A 27081-nucleotide genomic window follows, 5' to 3' on the forward strand; every position below is an offset into this window, starting at 1 on the left:
ATATTCTTACTATATCAATAACACGATAGTTTTAATGAAACAGAAATTCAAATTGACAAACGAAGAAAGTAATTTAGCAGCGATAAGTGTATTCGGCGTCACGACAGTTGTCGCTTGTTTGTAAACATAACGGTCATTCAGTTGTGAGTTCAACTCCAAGCATGGTTGTGGCCATCTATTCCCAGTGTGGAGTTTTGACTGGTGGCAGCGATAGTATAGAGAGCTCCGCGAACGGGCTATCGCTGTGAGGATCTTGGATTCTCACACATGAAAGGGAAGCAACTCTTGAGTGAATTGTGGCACTTTAAACCACTGGGCTAACTTTGAAAAGCTATTGAACGAGCGTATCACTGGAAAATGTCAGTACCGTGTTGCTAAGCCTTACAAATTTGTTTCTTTAAAGATGAGTGGAAATCGATTATCAATAGTCCCTAATTTGTACCTAATCCTGCTTGAACCAGACAAGATTGTTTACTGTGTCTATTTCTACCGGTAATATACTTGAGAACGACATGTTCAACATTACCTTAACAAATACGCAACCATAAGTATTTCTGTGATATCTGGAATGTAATGCTGTATTTCTGAAAGGAAAAACCTGTAGAATTGGCGATTCCTGGAAATCTCATGTTAATGTCATCAATATCAGACCTGTGCTAGAGTTCCTCATCATTTCTGTATATTCGAATTAAAACAAAGTCTTCAGATCTGATGCAATGTGCAGCATCTTGAAAATTGAAGAAAATGACTTGAAGTGACCACAAATCAAATCATGCTTCATGACAAAATTGTTTGTTGTGCATATAAGATGAACCAATCTTTTAAGCTGTATTGTCAAAGTCATCACAATCACTTTCACTGTCCAGTTCTGTGAATTTATCTCAGCACAGCCGTTTCGCTTGTACATTCTCCAGTGTCAGTCCACGACCTTGACCGACTGGATGTGTGGTGAGAGCACGACCGGTGACCCTTGACCTGCTAACCTCTTGAAGATCTGACCTCCTTGCTGTGATGGGAACTTGCTGGCTGCTGCTTTCCCAATTGTTTGCTGAAAAAAACGACAAATTTAAACATTAAACTTTCAAGGAAACAAAAACAGATATTCATCCCTAGTCATCGATAGGGGCTCCCGGGATTCAGGTTACAGTGAGTGAGTGTGTTGGGTTTAATGCCACTTTTAACAGTATTCCAGTTATATCGCGGCGTGTCAGCTTAATGTGGGAGGAAAGCCCGAAGTGATGCAGGTCTCAGACATTTACCACTTCGGTGAAACCCATGAGCACGGGTACGGTGCTGACAAACCTAGAAACATAATCGGGGCGAAACGGAACTTAATTGGATATTTGATCTGAAAACTATCCACCCACAAGGCATGAACGATCAACCCTTTTTGTCCTTAAGTCTTCCTTTATTTTCCTTAGGTCCCCATGGTTAAAGATATGATATTATTTGTGCAAACAATTACAGGTCATACAGCATGGACCAACTACCTCAGGCAGGGAAACAGTTTGTGACTTTTCTTCATAAGTATAATTATCTGGCTAGTAAGGGAAAAGAAGTAATTTTTTCCAGAGTTCTGAATTTCAGGGTTGGTGATAACCAGTGCCCGAACTCACTGATAACTTTTCTCTTGGGCTGCATGAAATTTTCCTTCACCTGCCTGACTGGCAGATAAATGTATGACTACTTACATATTCAGTTTTATCATGTATACTGAACTGCAAAAGAAACATCACCATGGATAGATTTATGAGAAATCTTATTTGTCCAAACACTGTAAACATACTTCAAGACATATTAAAAAGATGAAACTTGCAAAACTGATCATCAAGATTGAAATAAAAGTGTCAGATGTTCTTAAAGTGAAACACAACACTAGTCTCTGAGAAAATGGCATCATAAGTCAGTATCTCGTGTGTCCGCCATGTGCATTGATGACTGCCATGCAATGTCGATACATGGAATGGATGAGGCGGTTGATGAAGGCCATAGGCACTTGAGCCCACACTCTAAGGAACGCCTGATGCAGTTCAGCTGCTGTTTTCGGCCTTGATCGGACGTCATTCAGCCGTCTTTGAATCTCGTCCCACAGGTGCCCAATGGGATTTAAATCAGGATTGAGTGCAGGCCACTGCATGGTTCTGATGCCATTCTGCTGGAGGAAGTCTCTTGTTGCCTCGCAGTGTGGGCACGGGCGTTATCATGCTGAAACTCGTGGTTGTGGTGACGTGCCAAATAAGGTATGGCGTGTGGGCTCAAGACTTGATCAATGTACAGAGATGCTGTAACACCATTGCCTTTCCCTGGACCGATGTTCTGGAAGACCACAGGGCCGACCCTCTGTGCAAGACCAATTCCACCCCACACCATGACACTCGGACCTGCCCACGAGTCTCTCTCAACAACACAAGCATCCAAATTATGTTCCCCACGGCGTCACCAGACTCTCTCTGCCATCTGCTGTTGAGATACAGTAACGGCTCTCGTCTGAGAAGAGGACTCTTCTCCGTTGCTGGTGGCGCCAAAGCTGGTGCTTTGTTGCCCTCTGAGAGATGGTAGGCAACACTTATGGGTCACCTGCCCGACTGACCTGTTGGGTTTTCAAAATATTTTTAACACTGGTTATTAATGACATTTGAATCTGTTCATCAGTTACCTTGGTGACAGGCTGATGCCTCTCAACGATGACAGATGCCATGGGAGGAGCTAAGGTGGCGCCTGATGCTGTCTGACCACGAGTTGACTTTCCCGAATCGACCTTGGCAGTGACCTTAGCAGTGATGACCTTGCCGCGATGTGAAGATGATGTGGCGCTGGTGGGACGAGATGACACCTACAAGGAAACACTGGAACTGACTACCAGATACATTGTCAGGTAGATTAAACTCACCTACCATGCATCAAGGACTGAGGGATCATTGGACATTGTTCTATGCCCTGACTGCAACAGTCTTTCCACACGACCATAGAGCTCATGCTTAAGTGTGCCCTTAGAGCTTTATCCTCTACATCTCCAGGGTCCACTTGCACAAAGCGCTAAGATGATCGTAACTCCCATTCTTTAACATAGGCTTACGATAGTCTTTGCGCTAAGATCGCTTTGTGCATGTGGGTCCAGGGCCCCGTTCCTCAAACAGATCTTAGCGCTACGATGACCGTAAGCCTATGTTAAAGTATGGGACTTACGATCACCTTAGCGCTAAGATCGTTTTGTGCAAGTGGGTCCAGGGCCCCGTTCCTCAAAGCGATCTTAGCGCTACGATGACCGTAAGCCTATGTTAAAGTATGGGACTTACGATCACCTTAGCGCTAAGATGGTTTTGTGTAAGTGGGTTCAGGGCCCCGTTCCTCAAAGCGATCTTAGCGCTACGATGACCGTAAGCCTATGTTAAAGTATGGGACTTACAATCACCTTAGCGCTAAGATCTCTTTGAGGAACGGGGCCCTGGACCCACTTGCACAAAGCGATCTTAGCGCTATGATGACCGTAAGCCTATGTTAAAGTATGGGACTTACGATCACCTTAGCGCTAAGATCGTTTTGTGCAAGTGGGTCCAGGGCTCACATTTCAGTAAAACTACACTACCCACTGGATCCTATCCCTTGGTTCTCGCGATTTCAGATTATCCGTCCTCCGATCCCCCCAGTTCCTTAATAAATTATCATTACTCACAGTGACCTACAACTCATTTATAAACTTTTACATTCGGACGATAATTACAGTCCCAACAACCAATTTACTATCGAAATTAAGCCGTCTTAATCGGCCTGGACCAAACCAGACGTTCTCTCACTTTGAAATAAGCTCAATCATTGTCGGCTAAAACAACAATGCTAATCATGCATGTTTTGTTTGTTTGTTGGTTTGTTGTTTAACGCCGCACTCATCAATATTCCAGCTATATGACGGTGGTCTGTAAATAATCGAGTCTGGACTAGACAATCCAGTGATTGACATCATGGGCATCGATCCACGCAATTGGGATACGATGACATGCATCAACCAAGTCAGCGAGCCTGAGCACCCGATCCCATTAGTGGCCTCTCTCATTCTGCATGTAATCCTATTGATCTTAACACTTTGTTGTCTGATTACTATTTTGCTCTCCTGTTAATGAGAAACTCAGCCTAGTTAGACTAACTCAGTGTCATCAGCGTGTCAATTAATGATGGTAAACACAGCTTGCCATTATCAAACACTCCAAGTTACAGAGACACTCCAAGTTACAGAGACACTCCAAGTTACAGAGACACACCAAGTTACAGAGACGCTCCAAGTTACAGAGACACACCAAGTTACAGACACTCCAAGTTACAGAGACACACCAAGTTACAGAGACGCTCCAAGTTACAGAGACACTCCAAGTTACAGAGACACTCCAAGTTACAGAGACACTCCAAGTTACAGAGACGCTCCAAGTTACAGAGACACTCCAAGTTACAGAGACACACCAAGTTACAGAGACACTCCAAGTTACAGACACTCCAAGTTACAGAGACACTCCAAGTTACAGAGACACCAAGTTACAGAGACACTCCAAGTAACAGAGACACACCAAGTTACAGAGACACTCCAAGTTACAGAGACACACCAAGTTACAGAGACACTCCAAGTTACAGAGACACTCCAAATTACAGAGACGCTCCAAGTTACAGAGACGCTCCAAGTTACAGAGACGCTCCAAGTTACAGAGACACACCAAGTTACAGAGACACACCAAGTTACAGAGACGCTCCAAGTTACAGAGACACCAAGTTACAGACACTCCCAGTTACAGAGACACACCAAGTTACAGAGACGCTCCAAGTTACAGAGACACACCAAGTTACAGAGACACTCCAAGTTACAGAGACACTAAGTTACAGAGACACTCCAAGTTACAGAGACACACCAAGTTACAGAGACACTCCAAGTTACAGAGACACACCAAGTTACAGAGACACTCCAAGTTACAGAGACACTCCAAGTTACAGAGACACACCAAGTTACAGAGACACTCCAAGTTACAGAGACACACCAAGTTACAGACACTCCAAGTTACAGAGACACTCCAAGTTACAGCGACGCTCCAAGTTACAGAGACACTCCAAGTTACAGAGACGCTCCAAGTTACAGAGACACTCCAAGTTACAGAGACACACCAAGTTACAGACACTCCAAGTTACAGAGACACTCCAAGTTACAGAGACACACCAAGTTACAGAGACACTCCAAGTTACAGAGACACACCAAGTTACAGAGACGCTCCAAGTTAGACGCTCCAAGTTACAGAGACACACCAAGTTACAGAGACACACCAAGTTACAGAGACGCTCAAGTTACAGAGACGCTCCAAGTTACAGAGACGCTCCAAGTTACAGAGACACTCCAAGTTACAGCGACGCTCCAAGTTACAGAGACACACCAAGTTACAGAGACGCTCCAAGTTACAGAGACGCTCCAAGTTACAGCGACGCTCCAAGTTACAGAGACGCTCCAAGTTACAGAGACGCTCCAAGTTACAGAGACACACCAAGTTACAGAGACACTCCAAGTTACAGAGACACACCAAGTTACAGACACTCCAAGTTACAGAGACACTCCAAGTTACAGCGACGCTCCAAGTTACAGAGACACTCCAAGTTACAGAGACGCTCCAAGTTACAGAGACACTCAGAGTTACAGAGACACACCAAGTTACAGACACTCCAAGTTACAGAGACACTCCAAGTTACAGAGACACACCAAGTTACAGAGACACTCCAAGTTACAGAGACACACCAAGTTACAGAGACGCTCCAAGTTAGACGCTCCAAGTTACAGAGACACACCAAGTTACAGAGACACACCAAGTTACAGAGACGCTCAAGTTACAGAGACGCTCCAAGTTACAGAGACGCTCCAAGTTACAGAGACACTCCAAGTTACAGCGACGCTCCAAGTTACAGAGACACACCAAGTTACAGAGACGCTCCAAGTTACAGAGACGCTCCAAGTTACAGCGACGCTCCAAGTTACAGAGACGCTCCAAGTTACAGAGACGCTCCAAGTTACAGAAACACTCCAAGTTACAGAGACACACCAAGTTACAGAGACACTCCAAGTTACAGAGACACTCCAAGTTACAGAGACACTCCAAGTTACAGCGACGCTCCAAGTTAGACGCTCCAAGTTACAGAGACGCTCCAAGTTACAGAGACACTCCAAGTTACAGAGACGCTCAAGTTACAGAGACGCTCCAAGTTACAGAGACACACCAAGTTACAGAGACACACCAAGTTACAGAGACACACCAAGTTACAGAGACACTCCAAGTTACAGAGACACTCCAAGTTACAGAGACACTCCAAGTTACAGAGATGCTCCAAGTTACAGAGACACTCCAAGTTACAGAGACACTCCAAGTTACAGAGACACACCAAGTTACAGAGACACTCCAAGTTACAGAGACGCTTCAAGTTACAGAGACACTCCAAGTTACAGAGACACTCAAAGTTACAGAGACACTCCAAGTTACAGAGACACTCCAAGTTACAGAGACACTCCAAGTTACAGAGACACACCAAGTTACAGAGACGCTCCAAGTTACAGAGACACTCCAAGTAACAGAGACACTCCAAGTTAGACGCTCCAAGTTACAGAGACGCTCCAAGTTACAGAGACACTCCAAGTTACAGAGACGCTCAAGTTACAGAGACGCTCCAAGTTACAGAGACACTCCAAGTTACAGAGACACTCCAAGTTACAGAGACGCTCCAAGTTACAGAGACACTCCAAGTTACAGAGACGCTCCAAGTTACAGAGACACACCAAGTTACAGAGACGCTCCAAATTACAGAGACACTCCAAGTTACAGAGACGCTCCAAGTTACAGAGACGCTCCAAGTTAGACGCTCCAAGTTACAGAGACGCTCCAAGTTCACACTCCGTCGCAGTGGTGACTCAGCATAACACCACTGCCACAGGCTAATTTGCATATCATGTGACCGGACTTTTCTCTTGTTTGTAAACAAACGCGCTTTTTCAGAAATCAGTATAGAATGGACTAATGCAAGTATTTGGGGGCGCTTTACATATTGTTTTGCATAACTATATAGATATGCTACTACAACTGCGACAGTGAGTTGCATGACAATATATATTTATGCATCAAAGTGACCGTGTCGCTAGCTCTCCGTTGGGCTTCGATGACAGCACGTGGAGCCGTACAACCAGTGTAAACATAGGATAACTAGGCAAAAACAAGTAGATTTTTACGTATTTGCATACTTTCTCAATGAAAGTTAACCATTCTTTGACATTTGTTTATGAAAATGTGTAGACTTGTCAAACATGAAACGGATGAAAAGCATATGCAATATCTTGAATGGACTGTGAAAGATGTGACGAATCGTCACATGGCGCTGGCCTGTGGCAGAGGTACTATGCCAGCTGGCTGCCGGCCGCATGGAACTCTGGGTAGGAGAGTGACTCCAAGTTATGTGGATGGCAAATCGGAGGGCTTTGATAAATTCCCAGATTTTTTCTGATTGGCTGAACGACTTGAATAGATAGATGCGTAGACAGAGAATTAGAAATGCTGTTAATAGATAACGCTCCGACTCATCCAAACATGAGGTAGAATAGATCTTCAGCAACCCATGCTTGCCGTAAAAGACGACTATGCTTGTCGTAAGAGGCGACTTACAGGATCGGGTGGTCAGGGTCGCTGACTTGGTTGACACATGTCATCGTATCCGAATTGTGTGGATCGATGCTCATGGCATTGATCACTGGATTGTCTTGTCCAGACTTGATTATTTACAAACCACCGTCATATAGCTGGAATATTGCTGAGTGTGGCGTTAAACAACAAACTAATTGGTACTTGATCTAGGCTGTGACACTGTTGATGTACGTGATCCCTGGCTGGTGACTATACGAGGCGGGGTGGGAGACATGATATAGACCTACTCACACTTGATCTAGGCTGTGACACTGTTGATGTACGTGACCCCTTGCTGGTGACTATACGAGGCGGGGTGGGAGACATGATATAGACCTACTCACACTTGATCTAGGCTGTGACACTGTTGATGTACGTGATCCCTGGCTGGTGACTATACGAGGCGGGGTGGGAGACATGATATAGACCTACTCACACTTGATCTAGGCTGTGACACTGTTGATGTACGTGACCCCTTGCTGGTGACTATACGAGGCGGGGTGGGAGACATGATATAGACCTACTCACACTTGATCTAGGCTGTGACACTGTTGATGTACGTGACCCCTGGCTGGTGACTATACGAGTTAAGGGTGGGAGACATGATATAGACCTACTCACACTTGATCTAGGCTGTGACACTGTTGATGTACGTGACCCCTGGCTGGTGACTATACGAGGTGGGGTGGGAGACATGATATAGACCTACTCACACTTGATCTAGGCTGTGACACTGTTGATGTACGTGACCCCTGGCTGGTGACTATACGAGGTGGGGTGGGAGACATGATATAGACCTACTCACACTTGATCTAGGCTGTGACACTGTTGATGTACGTGACCCCTGGCTGGTGACTATACGAGGCGGGGTGGGAGACATGATATAGACCTACTCACACTTGATCTAGGCTGTGACACTGTTGATGTACGAGACCCCTGGCTGGTGACTATACGAGGCGGGGTGGGAGACATGATATAGACCTACTCACACTTGATCTAGGCTGTGACACTGTTGATGTACGTGACCCCTGGCTGGTGACTATACGAGGTGGGGTGGGAGACATGATATAGACCTACTCACACTTGATCTAGGCTGTGACACTGTTGATGTACGTGACCCCTGGCTGGTGACTATACGAGGCGGGGTGGGAGACATGATATAGACCTACTCACACTTGATCTAGGCTGTGACACTGTTGATGTACGTGACCCCTGGCTGGTGACTATACGAGGCGGGGCGGGGTCGGACGGTTTAGACATGTAGACAGCCTCCTGCGGTATTGTCTTGGAGTGACCGTAAGCTTTGTCCAGGGCATAACTGTCCAGATTGTCTGCTATATCATCAGGGGAAACACGCTTCCCAGTAGAAGCTGAAAACAAACCAAAATCATGGTGAGAGAGAGAGAGAGAGAGAGAGAGAGAGAGAGAGAGAGAGACACACACACACACTTCGGTGCAGTGGTGATTTAGCATAACACCACTGCAACAGGCTAATTTGCATATCACATTACCAGACGTTTCTCTTGTTTGTAAACAAACACGCTTTTTCAGAAATAAGAATAGAACGCACTAATGCAACATTCGTGACCAACTCGTGTTATTCCGGGACAAGCCGAATAGCGACTCGTGCCCCTCTCATGTCCATTTTTGCGACCAGGTTCTGTCTTAGCGCTAACAGGCATACCTAAAACAATTGTCCACTCGTTGCGTAATGGTTCACATATATTTACCCATATATTATATATATTTCAGAAGCAATTAAAGCACATCTGGAGGTGCGTAATTATACAGTATGATTGAACACATTTAACTGTGTCTTTGGTATATTTTTAGAAGCAAGACATATGCAAAATCAAAAATTATTTCTGTGGTATTCTTTGACGAAGAACTTGAAATCATACGCGCATTCTGATTGGTTTGTCGTATTTTCGCACATAACATTCATCGATAGGGGGACGAATCTTCTTGCAGGTTACGGAAAGGGGCAAGTGGTGACGAATGACTTATGCAAGTATTGTATAGATATGCTACTCCAACTGTGACAGTAAGTTGCGTGACAATATATATTTAATTTACACATCAAAGTAACCAATGTTGGCAGCGTTAGAAATTGGCACTAGTCCTGTAGTCCTTACCAAACTGCCCAATAGTTAAGGTGTCATAAGGACAAGTAGAAATTGGCAGTTTATAAGGGTTTGGCTTTACGCTATCATTATAAGGCTTAGTGGACTAAAAATGTTAGTTTCTACCCCTGGTTGGATAACTGCGTGTGTGTGTGGTGTGTGTGTGGTATGTGTGTGTGTGTGTGTGTGTGTGTGTGTGTGTGTGTGTGTGTGTGTGTGTGATGTGTGTGTGTGTGTGTGTGTGTGTGATGTGTGTGTGTGTGTGTGTGTGTGATGTGTGTGTGTGATGTGTATGTGATGTGTGTGTGTGTGTGTGTGTGTGTGTGTGTGTGTGTGTGTGTGTGTGTGTGTGTGTGTGTGTGTGTGTGTGAGTGAGGTCTACCTTGTCCCTCCTCCCCGTGGAATATGGTCATGGCCTCCAGGTTGTGTGTGTGTGTGGTGTGTGTGTGTGTGATGTGTGTGTGTGTGTATGTGATGTGTATGTGATGTGTGTGGTGTGTGGTGTGTGTGTGTGTGTGTGTGTGTGTGTGTGTGAGTGAGGTCTACCTTGTCCCTCATCCCCGTGGAACATGGTCATGGCCTCCAGGTTGTGTGTGTGTGTGTGTGTGTGTGTGTGTGTGTGTGTGTGTGTGTGTGTGTGTGGTGTGTGTGATGTGTGTGTGTGTGGTGTGTGTGTGGTGTGTATATATGATGTGTGTGGTGTGGTGTGTGTGTGTATGTGATGTGTTAGGTGTGTGTGTGTGTGTGTGTGTATGTGTGTGTGTGTGTGTGTGTGATGTGTGTGTGTGTGTGTGTGTGTGTGTGTGTGTGTGTGTGTGTGTGTGTGTGTGTGTGTGTGTGTGTGTGTGTGTGTGTGTGTGTGTGTGTGTGTGTGTGTGAGGTCTACCTTGTCCCTCCTCCCCCTCCTCCTCCCCGTGGAACATGGTCATGGCCTCCAGGTTGAGGGCACACACTCCTCTCATGAACGCCTTCTTCATTGCCTCCTCATAGTGCTCCCGCTCCACGTTCATCCGCCCGATCTTTACATGTGCAGCCTCCAGCTCCTCGTTCAGCTGCAAGTGAAGCAACACTGCACCTCACAAGTCTTAACTTGATATTGCATCCTTACACGTTAAAGTTGAAAATAATATCCACTGCAATTCCCACTGGATACAAACAAGTTTCATCTTCAAGAGGCAAGGGAGTTAACTGACTGTAAAAGTCCAGTTTCTGCCCTTGCCGAACTAGGCTGGTATTATGGAGTTACATTTTGGCTGGACTAAAGAGTCTATGCATAGTCCAATCAAAATCGCAAACTGAAATCGAAATCAGGTTGGAAAAGTGTCATGCAGAGTTCAGTTGATTGCAGGATTTGCAAAGCATGTGCATCGCCAACTCGTTGTCAACAGATATTTTCTAAATCTTTTCAAGTTTTTAATCAAGGTGCTTACGTGATTTGATGCACTTCGTGATGTAAGACCCGTTTTATCACAATATAGATCTTGATAGTCAATCAGATCGTCTTGTCTGGGTGCCGCCTTTTTGTTTGAAACAAACGCAAGTGATACGAGAGGTGGAATCTGATTGGTCCATAGGAGAGGCATAGAAAGGACATAACTCAAATAACCACTGGTGGCGCTACAATCGATCCCAGGAATTCCAGCCTAGTTCGGCAAAGGTGGAAACTGGACTTTTATAGTCAGTTAATTCCCTTGCCTCGGGAAGATGACAAGTTTGGATTTTGGCACAGAGCTAATAACATTGTGGCATGTATGTCAGATTATTCTGATATTTCTGTTCGGATAAGAAATATAGCCAGTGTTCAGACAGTTGCTGTCAGGTTTTCTGGGTACAGTTGTCAGCCTGAACCCCAACGAGGTATTAGCGAGGGTCCCCACACTTGGACCAAGTGAACTGGCTCATACATCTCTCTCTTAACATGCGGGCAAGTAAAGCTGTTGACTGAAGTTTACACGTAGAGATTATGATACGAGCATGTGTGACATACTGATTTTACGAAATGAGTGTCAGATTCTTGTATTTCCCGAGCGAGAGCGTGTTTCGTAAAATCAGGATGACACAAAAGCGACTGACGATTTCTTTACTACCCATTATTTCTTTATCATTTTGAGCTCCCCTTTAACAAAATGCACTTATCACGACCACCGTCCACAATATGATTTGAGTGACGTCAACAATGCCGTCCACATGACGTAAACAATACATTGGTGTGCGTGAAGTCATAATGGATGGAACTGGTGCACATACGATTTTTTTAACTCATTTATTTCTAACCCTATGGGTAATAACATAAACCAATACACATTTAGGTTAAAATGGTTAACAGGTCAGGTTTTATATCCCTTGTACCATTTTGTAATCGGGTATTTTTGTTTTCCATTGTGTCGTTTTGTAACCAAGTTGTTCGGAATAAGGCCTTTTTCAAGGATAGAATTTCGGATAGCACCTGATAATATATGTCCTTGTTTGAGTACAAAATACCAAGAGATTCATATAATGTTAACAGTAACACAAACTTCCTACAGATATGGAACACCAAAATTCAAGGTCTTTTCAAGGCTTTTCAAGGCTGCCCACTGTTATTTTCAAAGCTTTTTTAGTTAGGTTATTAGTCTCAGTCAGTCAATATTTTATTAAATCTGGCATACTATACATAAGCATACCAAACATTAGACCAAAGACAAAAAAAGCAGTATGACAATCACAAGATTTATTTTTAACCCAACAAAAAAATAGAAAGTCTGTCGTGAATTATCTAGGATGTTTGGCACACAAATTTATCACTGTCATAAATCTCACTTAAACATCCTTGGTACATATTTTTGGGCCCTTTGGCACTTTTATTAAGTAAATATGTCATTTTGTACAAATTCAAGGCTTTTCAAAGTATTTTGTTGATTTTCAAGGCTTTTCAAGAATAACACAAAGAAATCAAGGCTTTTCCAGAGGGACCTTAAGAATCAAGGCCTTTTTAACCCTGTTACCATTAGCAAAAAAAGGAACAGTATCTATCATGTTCTAGTAGGCAGATACTAGTAGTAACATATTTAACATTGAACTTGCCTCCAATAATTCATAGACCCGTGAAGACCCGGGGTAGAATAGGTCTTCAGCAACCCGTACTGGCCGTAAAAGGTGACTATGCTTGTCGTAAAAGGCGACTAACGGGATCGGGTGGTCAGGCTCGCTGACTTAGTTGGTGCATGGCGTCGATCCCAATTGCTTGGATCGATGCTCATGATATCAATCACTGGATTGTCTGGTCCAGACTCGATTATTTACAGACCGCCTTCATATAGCTGGAATATTGCTGAGTGCGGCATAAAACAACAAACCAACCAACCAACCAATAATTTATAATAAATCAATGTAAGTTTATTATGCAACTATATCTGCATAATTGTAAAGAACAAATATATGATTCTATACAGTAAGCATTCCGGGGAATGAAACAATCTGAGAGTAACGACCCTATTGGGACACAAAACTACAAGGATACAAAAAGACATAGAACCTAAAAAACAAGAATCATTTGTATTAGAAACTACTGCAATTGTCCCAAGGAACTCTGCGCCATTGACCACTAACCTGTCTGATTTTGGCTTCGTATTCATTGGTGAGTTGCAGACACACGTCCTGCGCCTTGGACTGACACGCCTTCTCCACGCGATGACGCCACTTTGTTTCTATGACTGAGTGCCAGGCTGCCCATACCTTAGCCGACAGACTTCTCTCGTAGTGCTTCCTGGCCAGGTTACTGGCAAATGCCTGAAATGGGAGCGAGTCAATCTCATTATAACCAGATCTTAGTTCTGGCTATCGCTAAACAAATATCCCATTAAGGGTCACGTCAGAACTACCTTTCATCCAACCAATCAGAGCGTTGCTTACCAGATCATGAAAGTGACAGTCGGAATGTGTTTTCTAATCATGCAACCACGATATTTTTTTAACACGGGGTATTCCGCACGACAGTTACGGGTTTTATGATTATATCCATACAATCTAGGCCATCTATAAGCCATTCCAGAATGTTCTTCTTATCAGTTTTAAAATTTTTAACTGAGAATACGTCAAAATATGTTTCGAAGCGTAGTCGCCAGTTTGAAACTGGTGTCGTAAAGCTCAAGAAAGCTGCCTTCTGATTGGCTAATGTGGATTACATTTCATTGCTCGGTCAAAATTCGCAAAAGGTTGTTCTGACGTGACCCGTAATGGGATGTCCTCAGATCTTTGTTTAGCGGAAGTTAAAACTTTGATCTGATTTTAATGAGATTGAACAAGAGTAAGCTGTGGTGAACTGTACTCTTGACAGGTGAGGTGGAATAGGGTTTTCAATGCTTTCAACAATATTCCATTGAGTGCATGGACGAATGACGGTTGTATTGTACGAGCCCACTTAGATACCATGCTGCAGTTTTAACATGGATACCCAACTCAGTCCCAGCAGTGTTAGAAATTGGCACTAGTCCTATAGTCCTTGTCAGTCCGTCCGACAGTTAAGGTATCATGAGGACTAGCAACTTGCCAATTTTAAGGGTTTAGCTATAAGTTATCATTATAAGAACTAGTGGACTATAACGGTTAGTTTCTAACCCTGCACAGTATACTAATGTGTCCTAGACATAGATTGATGCTCATGATGTCAATCACTGGACTGTCTGGACCAGTCTGGAATATTTACAGACAGACATCATATAGCTGGAATGTTGCTGAGTGCGGCGTCAAACAACAGACAAACTAAATTAGCTAACTGTTTAATTCTTTGCTTTTCCTTGAGGTAAGCGAAATAATCCACAACGCCCAGGGTATAGTGAAGATTCCGTGTTAGATTAGGTCTCTAGCAACCCATGCTTGTCGTAAAAGACGACTATGCTTGTCGTAAGAGGCGACTAACGGGATCGGGTGATTGGTTGATGACTTGGTTGATGCATGTCATCGATTCCAATTGCGTGGATTGATGCTGATGATGTCAATCACTGGGTTGTCTGGTCAAGTCTTGATTATTTACAGACCGCGGTCATACAGCTGGGAAATTGCTGAGTGCAGCGTTAAAGAAAAACCAAACAAACAAAACCCATGCTTGTCGTAAGAGGCGACTAGCGAGATCGGGTGGTCAGGCTCGCTGAATCGTTTGATGAATGTGATCATATCATAATTGCGTAAATCGATGCTCATGATTCCATGATTCGTGCAGTTTGGACAACATTTACACCAAGAAATGTAATAAGTCAATGGCAAAATTCAATAAGTCAAATAAACAAGATGGCAGATGCAGTAAAATTTCGAAGTTAAATCAGTACTTAAATCGGGCATAGCTTTCGCGCACCTGGCTACCCGCCAGGTCTGGGAGCAATACTGCCATAAACTTAAACCCCCATCCCCCAGACACAAGGACAACTGTCACAAGCGTGCAATGTCTGACCCTTTCCCCATGTTGAAGCATATTGAAAAAAACTTACCTTGTACTTACTTACCTTTTGATGAAAAAAACAAAACTCCATTGCAAACATAAGACATTAATACAACATATATCCCCATGTCATGGGATTTTGGATGCTAAAGAAACATCCATAGTTTTCTAACTAATCACATGAACAACTGTAAAACATCTCATTCACTTACAGGCTAAAAGACAACTTTATCTTAAGCCATCGTGTCGCTCTAAGTATTTACAATTTCTGTGTACCACCACACACTATGTTATATTGCAAGTATTCGTGATAGAAAACGGATGGTGTCCGAAAACCTATGCTAGTGAAAGCTCTGATCGAAAACAGGACAATCCGCGACGGTTGTCCGGTTTTCGATCATATTTTTTTTTTAAACTTTATTAAATTTTTACGCGGAAGATGATTTTTTCCGAGGACTACTGTTTTAAAAAACGGGATTTTCCACGTTTCCGCAGAGATTTCACATCCCTGATGCTCACCTCTCGCTTCAGGTCATTGTGGCGGAGCTTCCACTCGGTGAACTTCTTGAGCATGTCGAACTTCTCCCTCTGTTTGTGCAGGGCGTGGGTGAGGTTGGAGATCACCTGGTCCTTCCGCTCGATGGACTGCTCGTACGTGTGAAGCAGCTCCTTCAGCTTATCGATCTCATTCATCATCTGGTTCTTGTCCGACACAAACCTTAAATACGGACAGGACAAGATATAACGGCTCTCATTGCCCAGATTGGAATAACTTTATTAAACCCTTGGAAGTCTTTCTGTTCATATGCTTATTTCAACACCATCTTCCCGATTCAAAGGAGTTAACTGACTGTAAAAGTCCTGTTCCAACCTAGGATAGAATTTCTGGGCATGATGCTCATGATGTCAATCACTGGGTTGTCTGGTTCGGACTTGATTATTTACAGACCGCTGTCATACAGCTGAAATAATGCCGAATTCTGCATTAAACAACAAACAAACAAACAAACAAACAAAAAGAAACACAAATCACATCAAATCTGGGATTTGAACCCATGAGCATAGGTTCCTGGCACAGCTAAGGAAGGCAACTCTGTACAACAAATCATGGTGCCTTGATATGTGGGCCACCCTTGCCCCTTTGGTTTCTGACACTGATTATAAAGTGCTACATATAAACATAAACGGGCAGTTCCGAATGCAAACAATAAAGGCTGTCCTATAACACAAATGCTCTCAGTACCTTTCCCTCTCCTTCTGCAGTTCCAGTCTGCTCCTCTCAACAATCCGGATCTTGGACTGACCAAATTCAGCCTGCAAGACACAAATAACACAATGAGAAAGTGAAATTACAGGTCAGCTGAACAGGGAGTGTTTAAACACAAGCATTTCTAAACATGGTTAAGGACACAGTGTGAGTGAGTAAAGTTTAAGTATTTTTTGTCCAGGTAGCCATTGGTAAAATCAAGAAGTCAAGCCAATATTGTAGGTAGCCAAAAGCATTTGAAATTATCTTTTATCAAATAACTATTATGATATGCACAGGACATGAAAATGTATATTAGTGGAAACTGTACTTGATTTTTGTTTTTTATGACTCAAACAATGAGTAAATTTATGTTACTAGATCATATACATGATATAGGTATATTATTGTCAACTAAAACAAAATAGTTATTACATTAATATTTATGTATTTCGGTTCATTGTCGACATTTTTAGTGTCGAATTATTTGCGAGTACAATTATTAGCAGACATGTTTTCCAAGATCAGCTGTCATATATGTTTGTGCCTATAGATCAGTAGCAATAGAATTTAGTCACCACAAGATATTTTTCAAGGTAGTCATTTGGCTACCCCTGAATTTTAGACAGTGGATAAATTCAAACTTTGAGGCCTGTGATCATGCTGACAAATCAATTACATTTTAAACTTGGGCATTTGATTTTTTATTACAGTAAACTACAATTATAACGAACAATAAAAAGATTATCCTGGATTCCATTGCATCATAAATAAATTGCAAGTGATTCCGTGAATTTAAATATGAAACATCCGACCAACTTACAAGCACATTTCTTTTGAGGTCAAGCGTCCACTGGTCGAGAACGTTCTCCATCCGGGCAACATCCGGATCTACAGTGGAGGTATAAACGGTCTCTTCTATCACTCGCTCCTCCTCTCTCTCCATCTCGGGGTCGGGGAAGTACGTCTGTCTTGGTGCGGAGTACTGACTTGACACACGTGGAGTTGACTTGTCTGCAGCAAAGTGATGAAGATGAAACAAACTCACAGAGTCAGAAGACCGCCTCCGTGGTCTAGTGGTAGAGCGTCCGCCCGGAGAGCGTCGGCGTCGGCGTCATACCAAAATACGTTAAAAGATGGTACTTGTTGTTACCCTGTCTGGCGCTTGGCATTAAGGGGCTAAAACAAGGACTGGTCGGCTTGGAGTCAGTATACTGTGTCTGAGTGTTAAACTGCGGCATGGTATCTCAGTGAGCTAGCACTATAAATCGGCATCAGTCCAGACTAGTACAAGCAGCCACACACACACACGTACATACACGTCGCTATATAAGTGCAACAATCTTGGACGCGACGTTAAACCCCATTTCACCTCACCTCACTTCACAGAGTCAGGAGTTTGTACGTAGAATTGGCCTACCCCTAATGCCCCCCTTTCACTACGACCACAAATATCCCGAATCGGAAACTTTCAAAATTTGTGATGATTCGGCCAATAATGCAAACTTTCGTGGCTAACCTGGTTGAAAAATATGGAATGGGTTAAGAAACATGTACAAATTCAAAGATTCATGTACGGATCATTCACAAATTGTTAGAATCACCTACGACTTAGTTACAAATATGCCGAATGTTGTTCTTGCTAAATTCTTCTTGCATGATTCGTAGTTGACTCGGGACATTCGTGGCTGTTTCTGGATGTTTTCGGGTTGAGGACAAGAAATTTTGGGGGCCACGAATCCATAAGAATAGCCAAGAATGCAAAAGAATCGACTGTGAAGCTGTTACGGAACATAGGAATTAATTATGAATCGATTACGATACAGCCACGAAATTGCAATTTTGACAAACAAAAACTTTCTCGCCGATTCGACGAACTCCCGCGAACTGTACGAATGTTTGGGAATCAAATAAGATTCATTTAAGAACTGAGGGTATAAGTGGGCATGTTTAATGGAATAGCAGTGTCTTGAGTCACAAATACAGACTTGTGATAGCCGAGTGATGACACAATGCAGTGGGGTTCGATATATCCTGTCAGTGATAAATGATATAACCACCAGTTACGAATGATATATCCCCTAGTTACAAAAGATATATCCAATCAGGATAAATGATATATGCCATCAGTTACAAATGATATATCCCATCAGTTACAATTGATATATCCACCAGTTACAAACAATATATATCATTTTCAATAAATGATATATCCACAGCTACAAATGATATATCCAATTAGTAATAAATGATATATCCCCCAGTTACAAATGATGTATGCCATCAGGTAAAAATGATATATGCCATCAGTGGTGAATGATATATCCACCAGTTACAAATGATATATGCCATCAGTGATAAATGATATATCCACCAGCTACAAACGATATATCCCATTAGCGATAAATGATATATCCACCAGTTACAAATGATATATCCCATCAGTGCTAAATGATATATCCACCAGTTACAAATGATATATCCCATCAGTGATAAATGATATATCCACCAGCTACAAATGATATATCCCATCAGTGATAAATGATATATCCACCAGTTACAAATGATATATCCCATCAGTGATAAATGATATATCCACCAGTTACAAATGATATATCCCATCAGTGATAAATGATATATCCACCAGTTACAAATGATATATCCCATCAGTGATAAATGATATATCCACCAGTTACAAATGATATATCCCATCAGATATACACGACATATTTATTCACGTATAATAGGCACTCGTGTGTTATATGCACCTTAATTATGGGCAATTAAATTCTGGAAAAATGTATCTGTCGCATATAAATATTTCAGTGTGTCAGCATAAACCACGAAATTTATCTTTCAACTCTGTTTTTTCCCCCCAAAATAATATTCTAATAAGAGCCTCCTATTTCTAATTTTGAGAGTGCCCTGGGCGCTTATTACGTCGATTATGGTATATACAGCAAATGGGTAGTACAAAAAAAAAACAGTTCTGAAAAATATGTCAGTTCGTTAAACATGTCACAAGCATGTTTGTTATAAACGTAGTTCACTGTACCTTGTATGTTTATGAAATGTTTATTACGACATATATATTTTTTCAGAATTTAATTGCCCATAATTAAGGGTGCATATAACACATGAGTGCGAATTATACACGAATGAATAAGTCTTGTGTACATTGATCAATCGGAAGGGATGCTAATTGGGATTGTTCACTTGCCAATATATTAGCAAATATTGCCATGGGCGCTAATTAGTGTGGGGCGCTTATTACGTCGAATAGGGAATAAGGATTTTAATATTTTTTTTAAAATGGATATAAAAACAAAACATTGGCAGACTTTATGATGATGCGGGTTGTGACTGAGAACCAAGACTATTTTTTGTTTTAGCCTTACTAAAATACTCTGGAAACAGTAGCGTGCATCCTTCTTGTCATCACATACCTGGCTGTTCCAGTTCAAAGTCATCCTCATCAACATTGTCCCCATCTCTGGAGCCGATTGGACTCTGTCCGAAGTCAGGCATGTTGGATCTGACCTGTGACCCTCCTGGAATGCCCTTGAGCCCTAATTCTGGTTGACCTTTGTCCATTTCAAGATCGGCTGAAACATTTTGGCAGAGATGAACACCAATGTTTGGAAACAATACTACTTTAAAGACGAAGATTTTACCTGTAGGTGCTGGATATTTAAATTTATAAACCTGCAAGACAAGACCTTGACATTGACCTACGTGAAATATAAGTCACGTCTACAAAGCCATCACATTAGTTACAATTAAAGTTCGTTTCAAGGCGTCAATAGCGGTAATCTGACCGTGGTTGCTGTAAATAACGGTGAGTTGTGCAATCCAGCCTACCGATCACTTCGCATACAATTTTGCCTGAATTATTGTAAACATTATAATAATTATTGAATGAAATAATGAATATAATTTTTTAAAAATATTGCAAACATTAGTCCGGATAAACAATGAACATTTTTTTATTACAAGATATTATAATAATCATGATAAGAGGATTAAATTGCGTACTTCAGTTCAGATTTGTTGACTGGTATTTCCGGTGTTACGTGATTGCGGTGATCAGCTGATAATGTTTTCTGAAATGTTGGCTCCAAAATTATTCATGTTAGGAGCCGCTTTACTCCATAACAAAAAAAAGTGTAACTTATAGGACTGTTACATACGGAACATAGGGTCTTGTAAACCAATCAATTAAAAATCAAATGCTTTGTTAAAAATGTAATTGATTTGTTAGTACTTGGGAGACCTAAGGAGCGTTTCCGCATAAGTAATGTCATGTCATTATTCATATGCAATGTTGACAGCCTACAGCCACACCCACCTTGCCCTGAGGTCCTTGTGGGGAGGGTGTTGATGGCGATGCCCCGTCCGGTTGGGGCCTGGGGGAAGGAGGAGTGGGCGTCGGTGATGGTCAGTCGGGTTTTCTTGGGGTCGTAGTTGGGCAAGACGACGGCATACTTCAGCAGCTCATCGTACTCCTCCTGAAGAGAGATGCCGGGTTAGTGAGTCGGGTTTAAAGATGACTGCTGGGATGTGTGTGGCTGTTTCCCAACTCAAACTGATGTGGTAACATGGTCAAGAATGGCTGCAACTACCTATTCTTGTGTTTGTTTGTTTGTTTGTTTGTTTGTTGTTTTACGCCGCACTCAGCAATATTCCAGCTATGTGATGGTGGTCTGTAAATAATCGAGTCTGGACCAGACAATCCCGTGATTGACATCATGAGCATTGATCCACACAATTGGTATCGATGACATGCATCAACCATGTCAGCGAGCCTGACCACCCGATCCCGTTAATCGCTTACGACAAGCATAGTCGCCTTTAACGGCAAGCATGGGTTGCTGAAGACCTATTCTACCCCGGAATCTTCACGGGTCTCATATACTTGTGACAGAATTCACAGAATAAAGGCAACATGTCCAAGATATATAGAGAATATTTCATGTGTCGAGTGAAATATCAATATATTATCATGTTTCTCTCATCGAGTGACGTAGGGGAAAAGGAGATATTCACTCGTGAAAATATCTGCTTTAGCCACGTCACTTAAAGGGAGAAACTAGGCTAGATGTATGAAATAGCCTATTTATCATATTCTTTTTGTGTAGGTGTCTACCGGAAAATGTAATTATTTCATCTTGTTCATTTCAAATGTAAAACCCTGAAATGTAAATCCTTCCTATCGAACACACATCATGCACATGGACAGTTCACCACCCCTTGTAATTGCGACTTAAAAAGTAGTTCCGTGTTTGCACACTCTTCAACAATATAAACAAAATTATCAAAACATATTTAGGGTCACGAAAATTCTTTATCATACATTTAGATATGATAAAAAACAAAATCAACCTTAATTAACAAAAATATTCTTCAAAACTAGAAGGCCGCTGTTGGAAGCGAAAGAATACACAATGGTCAAGCGAAAATAACAATTCTCAACTTCAGAAAACTGGGTCTTTCACACTGAAGTATATATGTGGGTGTGTTGGGGTGTGTGTGGGTGGTGTGTGTGGGGGTGTTAGTAAACATGGTACAATGATACACAGAAAGTTAAGTTTGTTGGAAGAGATCTAGCAAACAGTTTAAACATCAATGAAACTTTAATGGCTTTATTGATAATAGTGACTAGGCAATTACATCCACCTACTCTGCTTTTTTCTGTAATACACACAAGAAAATAACGACCAATTTTTTAATTTTCAACCTTACGCATGCTTAGAAGGATCCCTTACAGATTGGTCTACAAATGTTCCGAGGGCACCTAAATCGTCGATTACGGTATCTCTGTTATATGACAGCACTTACCTGTAACCTTGACGACACAGAACTGCCTGGCGAGTCGGGGGGCAGATGGGGAAGGCTTTCTCCACTGTCTGACATCATATTTGTTGATAAGAGTACTGCAAGTAGAAAAGAAAAATCATGAATACCGTATTCGACGTAATAAGCGCACCGCTCTAATAAGCACCCACGGCGATATTTGTTAATCATGTTAATATACTGGCTAGTGAACAATCCTAATTAGCACCCCTTCCGATTGATAAATGTACACAAGGCTATTTATTCATGCATAATACGTTATATGCACCCTTAATTATGGGCAATTAAATTCCAGAAAAATATATCTGTCGTTTATAAACATTTCAGCATAAACAACAAAATTTACGCTCTTTGAACTCAAAAATATATATTCTAATAAGAGCCCCCTATTTCTAATTTTGAGAGCGCCCTGTGCACTTAGTATGTCGAATACGGTATATCCTTTTCTTTTACAGTAAGAAAGATGCGTAATTTTACTTTTAGCATGTTTAGCTTTATTGTCCTTAACTTTAGAACCAAATGATTTCAGCATATCAATGCTCCAGATAAGCTTTTGGCGTTGTTGGTATTTTACCCATGCATTTTAAAATCATTGGGTATCAGTAATTCTATCTGGGTATTCAAATTTCTGTTACCCACTAGATTTTACACATATTTATGTTAAATATTTAAAAACACTATTCATCTAGTCCCTGCAAACTGCTGTCGTGTGGGTTTGAGAGCTTTATAGAACTCAAAAATACCACGATACTTCCACAAGAAAGTGTGATGGCAAATGATCAGGATGTAACTGTCATCGTGGAGTTTGGCAAAGGTTGACGGAATGCCTGTTTATAATTTCAAACTAAGATAATCAAATATGCGTGGTTACTTCACAATGTTTTGATGATACGCACAAGTTTCATTTTTGTAGCGTATCTGTAATGTTCGTTGCGTATTTGCTACGCTAGGATTTTATTTTACTGCCTGCATTTCTGATGCATATTTTACGTGGATATGCAGCTTATCTGGAGCTCTGTTACAGTAAGTGAGATGCGTAATTTCACTTTTAGCAATAATGCCCTTAATTTTAGAACCAAATGATTTCAACATATTACCGTATACAATGTAATAAGCGCCCCGCTCTAATAAGCGCCCACGGCTATATTTGCTTATATACTGGCTAGTGAACAATCCCAATCAGCACCCCTTCCGATTGATCAATGTACACAAGACTTATTTATTCATGTTAATACGCACTCGAGTGTTATATCACCCTTAATTATGGGCAATTAAATTCTTGATAAATATATCTGTCGTATGTAAACATTTCAAGCCGTTAGCCTAAACTCAACTCAAAATAATATTCTATTAAGCATGATAAGCGGCCCCTATTTCTTATTTTGAGAGCGCCCTGGGCGCTTATTACGTCGAATACGGTAAGCATGTTTAATTACTTTCCAGCTGCAAAAGGAATATGAAAGTGTTCACATTTTCTTGCTGTTTCTCCATCTTCCAGAATTACAGAATATCGGGATATGTTTTTAGTTAACCCCCTTGTTCCCAAACCATTCAGCTATAATACAGACAAACCTTTCTTTTTAAAGTGTAGTTTTATAGAGTTATGAGTCTAATACCACCAAGTTGAGCATGTTGAGTAAAATGTATCGCTGTCTATAAAGCGACCTTGCATATAAGATGCCCCCCTAAAAGCCTTCAAAATTGATGCTAATGTATAAAATTATCTGTAATGCGATCCGAGATGAAGTACATCATCAATGCATATGCAATCCCCAATATTGCAATAAAAACGAGTCTTCTGCGGTTTCAAAATTCAAGTATTATGTATACGCAAAAATGAATTACATCACATCCCTTCAGCAAATTCAGGTAAACTAACAGGTGTAATTTGAGGTAAAATATCACTAGACATCATGAGTTACCATTTAAATTGTATTTCCTGTTCTGCTGGGCATTGTTTTATATGCAGAGATTAAGATTACCATGTGTATTTTCTCATAAACTAAGCCGGGAGTGAGTTAAAATTTAATGTCGCATCAGCATTATTTCAGCCATATAGCGACGAGACCAAGTTTAATGTGTTCACAATTGAACTAAGCTTGCAACAGCTATCAGCTGTACACACGTTCCCTCCCGATCTAGTATTACCCCAAAATACAATTTTAAAGAACTGTTGAGTTTATTCATCCCTTTCATGATTACAATTTCATACTTTTTGACAAAATACATTTTCAAATGACAAATGGGTTAGGAACCATACGGTATAAAATCTTTTCTATTTTTTAAAAATCTATGACATTGTTTCATCTGCACTCAGAAAGAACTCTGGACTTTAGTAGAATGCAGGGATTTAAACAGACCTGCTCAGAGACCAATATGCCATGATATGCAGTCCCATGTCTGCAGCAAATGTCATTAGCATTGATTAGATATTCCTAATTTGAACTAAAGACGTCCCAAGTCATTTTTATACATATAAAATAACTAAGTTTATTGATTTGTAGATGGTAGAGAACATGAGAAAGCACATATCTCATTAATAAAAGGACCATTAAATAGGAAGTTTTAAAATCTTAGTTTTATATAACTGCATTGAACGCAATATTAAAATACGTCAAAATACCCCTGAATTTAAGAAAACAAAAACTTTAAAAAAATCACAATTTCACTTTTTCACAATTTGCCTGCCAGAGGCATTTAGATGCATAGTCTAGAATCCTGGATACATCTCTGAGAATGGTATCAAGGAGTGAATTGCAGCTATATGTAAGAACTGATTAGTGACCAGTAGATTTCAGATAGTAAGAGTATAGTTTTACGCCACTTTTAGCAATATTCCAGCAATATCATGGTGGGGGACACCAGAAATGGGCTTCACACTTTGTACCAATGTGGGCAATCGAACCCGGGTCTTCGGCGTGATGAGTGAACGCTTTAACCACTAGGCTAGCCCACCACCCAAGAGTGGAGGAGTACATCACAGGACATCACTGCATCTCTAGCATTGACAGCAGATTCTGCAGACAGATCTCAGGTGATCAGCTGCTGATGATGTCCAAAATCATTTGGGAACGGAGGACTTCAAATTGTTTTTATAGATACTGGTTAATTGGGAATTTTTCATTGATACATAAATAATTGGTAACAGTATTAGTTACATGAACAGTTGTGATAAATAAGATTGATAAATCATAGTATAATTTTATGAACATGACTGATGCTGATTTTATAATTGTGAAACAGTGTTTTCACTTGTGACATATCAAGGTTAAATCAACAAGCAATCGGTTCGTAACACACTGGTTGGTTGGTTGTTTTTTTCAACACTGACATCTTATTCCCATTCAATAGAATCGGCCTAGATCCCAGACTATCCATGCATCGACTGTCGTCGGCTGTTCAGACCAAGCAGACACAATAACAAACATGAAAAAACATATCTAACAAAAACATGTACCACCATCAACACAAGAAGAGCAAATGTTTCTCTTACAGTTCAAATATGCCATCTTCAACAAAACCGTATCCCTGATAATGTTTCATAAATATTGCAGACATTTATCGAAGCGTACATTCGTGTTCTAACACGTTCTATTTTTACCGCACTGTCAATCGGTTTCATGGAGATTAATGGGATCAAAGGTTTAGATCGGCGGGAATTTTAACACTGTTACGCCTGCGATACCAATATGACACTACTCACCGAGTGACAAGCGACAACTGCGTCTTGGTCAGAGAAAATATCCACAAATCTGACTCAGTAAAATCATCAAACCATCGCCATCTTGTAAACAATGTTTGAAACTGGTCCTAGTATAAGACGAACAATATGATTGGTTAACAATAGATATCAACTGACCTTCTATTGGCCAAAAGCCATATTTCCACAAGCTCCTTACAGATGCAAATATCTTGGTTTTCACAGCAATGTATAGAGCTTCCAACCAGCTCAGAATTAATTTTCTGTTTGTTGTTCAACATTGAATTTCTTAGTAAAACGTCACTTTTGTGCTGAGTCAAAATTGTTTCAGGGTGCATCACCAGTTAAGCTTGCAGCTACATTTAATTGAATATGATGAATTACAAGATTTGTTGGCAGTAGGTAGATATAGGTACCAATAGCTCTAGTAGTTTAACGATTACTACCAATAATTTAGTAAACCAAAGACGTATAGAGATGTATACGTCTTTTGAGTAAACAAATATTCAAAACTCTCAACATCGCTGCAGTAGAAAGCTGACTACTCAAAAGTAAACCATATTTTACTTATATTTTCAAAACAGTTCACTCTCAAATAGGGCGGGGACGGTAACTTGGGTACCCGGGTCGGGTGGGTACTGAGTAGGACTCGGGTACCCACAGGACTACCCGGACCCGTGGTTAGTCACGTGATATATTGTTTCATGACAAAAAAATCACTATAATTATAACTACATGGTTACACGATAATTTTAAGTCTCTATACTGTTCGCATTTCTTTATGACTATGAACACGTTCCTTCTGACTTAAATATGTTTGAACAAAGCTAAAACCTCAGTCAACTTCAGTGTATGCATGACCACATCGTTTTATACATATATCTAAAAACATTCTGCCAGGGCTACTGTCAAACTATTCCCAATCGGATATTTTGTACCTATCTCTTGACACCAACAGCGGGTACCCGGGTAGGGTCGGGTAATAGGGGTGTGGGTACCCGGGTAGTAAATTTGGACTCGTCCCTGCCCTACTCTCAAATAATTTGTAGTCCTCTATACAA

At 41.2% G+C, this 27081-nt stretch overlaps 1 protein-coding gene across 2 annotated transcripts; it reads right to left on the reverse strand.

The window, feature by feature from the left end:
• Positions 1-815: 815 nt before the first annotated feature.
• LOC124112897 (centrosomal protein POC5-like) lies at positions 816-26136 on the reverse strand. Of its 2 annotated transcripts, none has more exons than XM_046473077.2 (12): positions 26024-26136; positions 22306-22400; positions 20816-20975; positions 19914-20072; positions 17291-17481; positions 16465-16535; positions 15741-15939; positions 13397-13576; positions 10695-10860; positions 8859-9055; positions 2657-2833; positions 816-1048 (listed from the first exon to the last, which is right to left on the reverse strand). In XM_046473077.2, the coding sequence occupies exons 2-12, from the start codon at positions 22381-22383 to the stop codon at positions 917-919; spliced, it is 1710 nt and encodes a 569-aa protein (XP_046329033.2). In that variant the 5' UTR covers positions 22384-22400; positions 26024-26136; the 3' UTR covers positions 816-916. The 2 variants fall into 2 exon arrangements, with proteins under 2 accessions (XP_046329033.2, XP_046329032.2); XM_046473076.2 differs by lacking the exon at positions 26024-26136 and adding an exon at positions 25814-25940.
• Positions 26137-27081: the final 945 nt, after the last annotated feature.

Source organism: Haliotis rufescens, unplaced genomic scaffold, assembly GCF_023055435.1.
Source record: "Haliotis rufescens isolate VD_foot unplaced genomic scaffold, xgHalRufe1.0.p SCAF_14, whole genome shotgun sequence".
NCBI classification, from domain to species: Eukaryota; Metazoa; Mollusca; class Gastropoda; order Lepetellida; family Haliotidae; genus Haliotis; species Haliotis rufescens.